We start from the raw sequence: 8,212 nt of genomic DNA, 5'->3' as shown, positions 1-8,212 counted from the left end.
TTAAAGGAAAATAGCAAAAAAATCTGAAAAACAAAAATAGGTAGGAACAACCCTAAGTATACTATAACTTGGAGAGGCAAGAATAAATACATTCTTAAAACAACAATAATAAAAGAATTAAAAACAATTTTTTTATCAGCTTCTTATATTGCAAGCAGTTTCCTCACCTTAGAGGTTGCATTGTCCCAAATAGCCAGACCAAAGTAGTCTTCTTCCAAAAGATTGAGATGCTCACACACTCGTTTAAGTAAATCTTGTCCCTTGGCATGTTTCTGCAAAGATACACATAATTTAGTGGAGGTTTACTCTTATCCCATGTTCATCAACAAATAAAATAAAATGTCACTTTCCAATTTTTTCTTTATCCTTGGTGACTAACAACCTTTCAGATGGTTTACACAATCTAGCTAGAACAAGATGAGTTACAAAAATCCTGTTTCTCAATTTGTCAGCTTATATATGCCATACGCCCACAGTAAGAGACTTGGTAAAAGTTTTAGAATTCAAAGCAAATCCACATTCCCCCATGCACCATCCATCACTTCTATCTCATACATGATATTCTTCATTTTATTTTTGTACAGTATTTTCCAGAGCATGCTATTGGCTACCGTCAGTCACCATGACCACTTAAATTAATTGAATCAACTGCTAACATTGACAGTTAATTGTGGCTGTGGAGACCAGTAGACTCCCTACCATTCCCAAACCAAATGTCCCAAGAGACCATCTCTGGGGGGCGGGGAGGGAATATATAAAGTGTAAAATTCTAGACACCTAACAGACAGGACCAGTTGGTTCATTAAGTGGTGCTATGAATAATTTTTTTGTTTTGTTTTTTAAATAATTCTTTACCCAGAAAACCAAACCATGTCTTATTTAGGTACTTGTATTCCTATCTAGGGAGGAAATGCCCTAACTTACAGGTTGAGATTTAGAGTCAAAAAGTCCTGCCTCCTCCATTTATTAGCTAAGCAACCTAAGTTGATTTAATGAACTTTTCTGAAAGCTAGCATTCTCATCAGTAAAATGATGAGAATATTTTCACCTGCCATGCCTACTGGAACTGCTGAAAAAATCAAACATGCTAATACTTTCTGAGAAATACATATGAAAATACTTCAGAAAATTAGAAATAATTTTTTGGCACACATACCTGAAATGTCTTTCTCTCAATGAGCTGAATTATTTTTAATGACTATCAGTAATTCACATGAAGGAGCCCTGGTAATGCAACAGTTAAGTGCTCAGCTGCTAACCAAAAGGTTGTTAGTTCAAACCCACCCAGCTGCTCAGTGGGAGAAAAGATCTGGTGATCAGCTCCCATAAAGGTTATAGCCTAAAAATCATATGGGGCAGAGTTTAACTTTGTCACATGGGATTGCAATGAGTCAAAATCAACTCAATGCACCTAACAACAACATTATTTCACATAGATGCTAATTTATTTTCATAGTTAACCCATCTATATTATATAATTTTGTCCAATAAAGAATAGATGATTTGGGAGCTCCCTATTATTCATGTATAGGTTCCTGATTCCTCATAATTCCAAAACCAGAGTTCTAAAAGAGAAAAAAACAAACAACTTTTTCTTAAGTTTTTCACTGAAGTTCATTCAAAGGCAAACTGTAATATGAATTGTTGTGAGGCTATCTACAATCTTCATTTATCCCTCTTAGTATGACACTTCACATATTTTATATTAGAAATAATGTATGATCACATAGGTGCTATTACAGAGAATGCTGGATGTATTATGCAATATACAGAATATGTACTTATTGTCTTTCTAAAATCCAAAATATTTTTAATTTTGAAAACACATCTGCCACCAAGGCATTTTGATGCAGTGGTTAACAGCAAGGTTACTGACCAAAAGATTGGTGGTTCGAACTCACTGGCCACACTGCAGGAGAAAGACGAGCCAATCTGCTTACAGAAAGATTTACAGCCTTGAAAACCCTCTGGGGCAGTTCTACTCTGTCCTATAGGGTTGTTATGAGTCGGAATTGACTCGATTGCAGTGGGAGTACACTCTATTTTTTTTAAAGTAAATACATTTTTAAGGACTTTCAGTTGTCTCAAAGGAATAAAAAGAGTAACTGAAAAACTCTGATATTTTATTCAATTACTTATTCTTTCAGAAAACAACAGAGAATTTTAAGAAATGCCATCACTTGATTTAAAATTTTTATATGCTATCTCATGGGGCTAAGAAAAACATTAAATAAACTAAGACTTGTTGTTGTTGTTGTTATTTGCTGTCAAGTCAGCCCCGACTCATAGCGACCCCTCCTTGGGTTTCCGAGGCAGTATCACTACAGAAGTAGGATTGCCCAACCTTCCTTCCGAGGAGTGGCTGGTGGGTTTGAACCACCAGCCATCTGGTTAGCAGTCAAGTGCCTTAGGCACTATGCTACCAGAGCTCCTAAACTAGGACTTACTAGTGTTTATATTTGGAAGACCAGAAATGCTACATATAGCAATTTTTTTGGCAAATTATAATTATGGAGATAGCTGGATTCAGTATCAGAAACTGAGCCTATCCTTGGGAAATCTAATCATGGAAGGTTACTCTCTAAATAACAATCAATTCTTTTTTTAAACAAAATTATTTAAAGTAATATATACTTATATCACAACATTTTGGCAGATACAGAAAAAATAGAAGAAAATAAGACTAACTCATAATGCTCCCATACCCACCTTCAGAAAATCACTATTAACATTGTAGTCCACAGACATATTTATGAATACAGGTCTTAACTCAAGCTATGATACCACCCAACCCTCAACCCTTTTGTACATAAAACATAATTAAGGGCATATACACAAGACCAATGGCCAACATTATTCTTAATGGAAAGAGACTGAGCACATTCCCCTTGTGAGAACCAGACAAGGATGCCCTCCTATTCGATATTGTATTGGAAGTCCTAGCCAAAGCAGTAAGGCAAGAAAAGGAAATAAAAGGCATCTAAATTGGCAAAGAAGAAGTAAAAGTATCTCTATTTACAGATAATATGACCCTACACATAGAAAATCTTATAGACTCAATAAGAAAACTACTGGAACTAATGTTGTTGCTGTTGTTAGGTGCCATCAAGTTGGCTCCGAATCATAGCAACCCTATGAACAACAGAACAAAACACTGCCCGGTTCTTTGCCAGCCTTACAAACAATCCTTGCTATACCTGAGTACATCGTTCCAGCCACTGTGTCAATCCATCTTGTTGAGGACCTTCCTCTTTTTCAATGACCCTCCCCTTTACCAAGTATGATATCCTTCTTCAAGGAACTGTCCCTTCTGACAATATGACCAAAGCAGATGAGACCAAGTCTAGCCATTCTCACTTCCAAGGAGCATTCCAGCTGCACCTCTTCCAGGACAGATCTATTAGTTCTTTTGGCAGTCCACAGTGCCCTCAGTATTCTTCACCAACACCACAACTCAAAAGTATCAACTGTTCTTCGGTCTTCCTTCTTCATTGTCCAGCTCAGATGTGCACATAAGGCAACTGAAAAGACCATGGCTTGGGTTAGGTACACCTTAGTCTTCAAAGAGACATCTTTGCTCTCTAGCACTTTAAAGAGGCCTTTTGCAGCAGATTTGCTCAGTGCAATATGTAGTTTGATGTCTTGACTGCTACTTCCATTGGTGTTGATCATGGGACCAAGTAATATGAAATTTTTGACAACTTCAATCTTTTCTCCACTTATCGTGATGCTATTTATTGGTCCAGTTGTGAGGACTTTTTAAAATTTTCTTTATGTTGATATGTAATCCATACTATAGAGTGTAGTCTTTAATCTTTATCAATAAGTGCTTCCAGTCATCCTCACTTTCAGCAAGCAAAGTTGGGTAGTCTGCACATTGCAGGTTGTTAATGAGTCTTTCCTCAATCCTGATGCCATGTTCTTCTTCATATAATCCAGATTCTCAGATTATTTGCTTGGCATACAGATTGAATAAGTATGGTGAAAGGATACAACCCTGATGCACACACTTCCTGCTTTTGAACCATGAAGTACCCTTTTGACCTATTTAAACGACAGCCACCTGGTCTATGCTCAGGTTCAATTAAGTGTTTAAGTGTTTTGGAATTCCCATTCTTTTCAATGTTATCCATTATTTGTTATGATCCACAGAGTTGAATGCTTTTGCATAGTCAATAAAACACAAGTAAACATCTTTCTGGTATTCTCTGCTTTCAGCCAAGATCCATTGAACATCAGCAGTGATATCCCTCGATCCACATCCTCTTCTGAATCCAGCTTGCATTTTTCAAAGCTCTCTGTCAATATATTGCTGCAACCACTTTTGAATTATTGCCAGCAAGATTTTACTTGCCTGTGATAGTAATGATATTGTTCGATAATTTCCACATTCTGTGGAATCACATTCCTTTGGAATGGGTACAGATACGAATCTCTTCTAGTCAGTTGGCCAGGTAACTGTCTTTCAAATTTCTTGGCACAGACAACTGAGTGCCTCCAGCGCAGCATTCATTTATTGAAACATCTCAATGGGTATTCTGTCAATTCCTGGAGCCTTGTTCTCTGCCAATTTCTTCAGTGTAGCTTGGACTTCTTCCTTCAATACCAGTGGTTCTTGATTAAATGCTACCTCCTGAAATGGATGAACATCAACCAGTTCTTTTTGGTACATTGACTCTGTGTATTCCTTCCATCTTCTCTTGATGTTTCCTACATCGTTCAATATATTGCTCATAGACTCTTTCAATATTGCAACTTGAGGCATAAATCTTTTCTTCAGTTCTTTCAGCTTGAGAAATGCTAAGTGTGTTCTTCTCTTTTATTAGTCTAACCCCAGGTCTTTGCACATTTCATTATAATAATTGACTTTGTCTTCTCAAGCTGCTCTTTGAAAGCTTCTGTTCAGCTTTTTTATCTTGTCATTTCTTCTACTTGCTTTAGCTACTCTCCATTTGATGGCAAGTTTCAGAGCCCTCTCTGACATCCAGTTTGGTCTTCTCTTCCTTTCCCATCTTTTTAATGACCTTTTGCTTTCTTCATGGATGATGTTCATGATGTCACCCCACAATTCCTCTGTTTTTTGTTTTGCTTTGTTTTGTTTTGTTTGGTGTTCAATGCATCAAATCTATTCTTTAGGTAGTCTCTAAATTCAGGAGGGATATAATCAAGGTCACATTTTAGCTCTTGTGGACTTCTTTTAAAAATTGTCTTCAGCTTCAACCTGAACTTGCATATGAGCAGTTGATTGTTCCACAATCAGTTCTTGACCTTATTTTGGCTGAAGATATTGAGCTTCTCCATCGCCTCTTGCCACAGATGCAGTTAATATGATTCCTGTGTACTCCAACTGGTGAAGTCCATGTGGATAGCCATTGTTTATGTTGTTGAAAAAAAGTATTTGCAATGAATAAGTTGTTGGTCTTGCAAAATTCTATCATGCAAGCTCCAGAGTTATTTCTATCACCAAGGGCACATTTTCCAACAACTGGTGATTATTCTTTGTTTCCAACTTTTGCATGCCAATCACCAGTGATAATCAACACATCTTGATTGCATGTTTGGTCAATTTCAGACTGCAGAAGTTGGTAAAAATCTTTAGTTTCCTCATCTTTGGCTTTGGTGGTTGGTGTGTAAATCTAAATAATAGTTGTATTAATTGGTCCTCCTTGTTGTTGTTATGTGCCATCGAGTCGGACCCAACTCACAGCGACCCCTCCTTGGGTTGCCGAGGCAGTATCACTATGGAAGTAGATTGCCCAACCTTCCTTCCGAGGAGTGGCTGTTGGGTTTGAACCGCCAGCCTCCTGGTTAGCAGTCAAGGGCCTTAGGCACTATGCTACCAGAGCTCCTCCTTGTAGGCATATGGATATTATCCTCTCACTGACAGCATTGTACTTCAGCATAGATTTTGAAACATTCTTTGTGACAATGAATGTCACTCCATTTCTCTTTAATTTGTCATTGCCAGCATAGTAGATCACATGGTTGTCTGATTCAAAATGGCCAAAACTAGTCCATTTCAATTTACTAATGCCTAAGATATCAATCTTTCTATGTTCCATTTCATTTTTGACAACTTTCAATTTTCCCAGATTCATACTTCTTATACTTCATGTTCCAATTATTAATGAATGTTTGCAACTGTTTCTTCTCATTTTGAGTCATGCCACATCAGCAAATGGAGATCCTGAGAGTTTTACTTCATCTATGTCATTAAGGTCAGCTCTACTCTGAGGAGGCAGCTCTCCCCCAGTCGCATTTTGAGTGCCTTCCGACCTAAGGGGCTCATCTTCTGGCACTGTATCAGACAATGTTTCAGGGCTATTCATAAAGTTCTCCAGTAATATAACAGACAGTGTTTCATTGCTATTGATAAGGTTTTCACTGGTCAATTCTTTGATAAGTGGATGGCCCCTTTTTTCTTCCAAGTCTGTCTTAGTCTGGAAGCTCCACTGAAACCTGTCCATCGTGGCCTCCTGGTATTTGATGTACCAGTGGCATAGCCTTTAGCCTCACAGCAACATGCAAGCCACCCCAGTACGACAAACTGACAGACAAGTGGTGGACTGGAACAAACAGGATTCAGCAAAGTGGGAAGGTACAAGATCAACATACTAAAATTAGTTCAATTCCTCTACATTAAGGAAACACTGAGAAGGAAATCAGAAAAACAATAGTATTTACAATAACCACCCAAATGGCAAAGCACTTAAGAATAAATCTAACCAGAGACACAAAAGACCTATACAAAAAAAACCTGCAAAAACCAAAAAGAAACCAAAAGAGACCTATGTAATTGGAAGACTATACCACATTCACGGATAGGAAGCCTTAACATTGTGAAGATGTCAATACTTCTCAAAGCAATCTACAGATACAATTCAATCCCAATCCAGATTCCTTCATCAGTCTTTGAAGAGATGGAAAAACTAATCACCAACGTTATATGGCAACGAGAGAGACCCTGGATAACCAAAGCATTACTAAAAAAGCACAGAGTAGGAAGCTCATGCTCTCCAATCTCAAAACCTACTGTACAGCCACAATAGTTAAAATAGCCTGGTATTGGTACAATGACAGACACATAGATGAATGGAACAGAATTAGGGACCCAGAAGTAAATCCTCCTTGTGCACAGCTGATCCTTTGATAAAAAGTCAAAACATTTTAAATGAGGAAGAGATAGTTTCTTTAACAAATGATGCTGATACTAGATATCCATTTGCAGAAACATGAAACAGGATCCATACCTCTCATCATATACAAAAAAAAAAAAAAAAGATAATCAAAGAAAACAATAGGGGTAAACTTAGGGGTCTTAATACATGGCATAAATATACCATCAAACATAACAAAAAGCTCACAAATAGCAGAAGACAAACTAGACAACTGGAACCTCCTAAAAATTAAACACTTATGTGCATCGAAATACTTCGCCAAAAGAGTAAAAAGAGCATCTGCAGACTGGGAAAATATTTTTGGCAATAATATACTAGACAAGGGATTAATCTCTAAAATTTATAGAAAACTTCAACACCTCAACAACAAAAAGGCAAACAATCCAATTCAAAAATTGGAGACACAAACAGACACTTCACCAAAGAAGACATTCAGGTGGCTAACAAACACATGAAGAAATGCTTGCAATCATTAGACATTCCAAAAAAACCAAACTCACTGCCATCAGGTCGATTCTGACTCATAGTGACCCCTGCTGGTTTCCAAAGCTGTACATCTTTATGGAAGCAGACTGCCCCACCTTTCTTCTACAGAGCAGCTGATAGGTTTGAACTACTTATCTTTTGGTTAACAGCCAAATGCCTTAAACACCACATCACCAGAGCTCCTTTCATTAGTCACTAGAGAGATGAAAATCAAAGCAACAATGAGACAGCATCCCACCCCAGCATTAATAGCAAAGGTAAAAAAAATCAGAAAACAACAAATGCTGGCAAGGGTGTGGGAGACTGGAACTCTCATACAATGCTGGTGGAACTATACAATGGTACAACCATTGTGGAAAATGGTATAGTGCTTCCTTAAAAAGTTAGAAATAGAAATACCACATGATCCAAGATATCACTATTATTTATATATCCTAGAGTAATAATGTAATAATGTAATGAAGGAAGAAGTCAAAGCTGCAATGAAAGAACTGGCGAAGAACAAGGCTCCGGGAATTGATGGCATACCGATTGAGATATTTCAACAA

The 8,212-nt window shown here is 37.4% G+C and overlaps 1 protein-coding gene across 1 annotated transcript in view; it reads right to left on the bottom strand.

The window, feature by feature from the left end:
• Positions 1-8,212, bottom strand: part of EPB41 (erythrocyte membrane protein band 4.1) — a 273,985-nt gene that overhangs the window by 155,523 nt on the left and 110,250 nt on the right. The window contains exon 4 of the mRNA XM_042780280.1: positions 168-272. Within this exon, the coding sequence (XP_042636214.1) occupies positions 168-272 (105 nt within the window). The remainder of the gene's footprint in view (positions 1-167; positions 273-8,212) is intronic.

This window comes from Orycteropus afer, unplaced genomic scaffold, assembly GCF_000298275.1.
Source record: "Orycteropus afer afer isolate SDZICR_OR568_19922 unplaced genomic scaffold, OryAfe1.0 scaffold00031, whole genome shotgun sequence".
Lineage (NCBI taxonomy): Eukaryota > Metazoa > Chordata > Mammalia > Tubulidentata > Orycteropodidae > Orycteropus > Orycteropus afer.
This window is presented reverse-complemented; position numbering and strand designations above follow the sequence as displayed.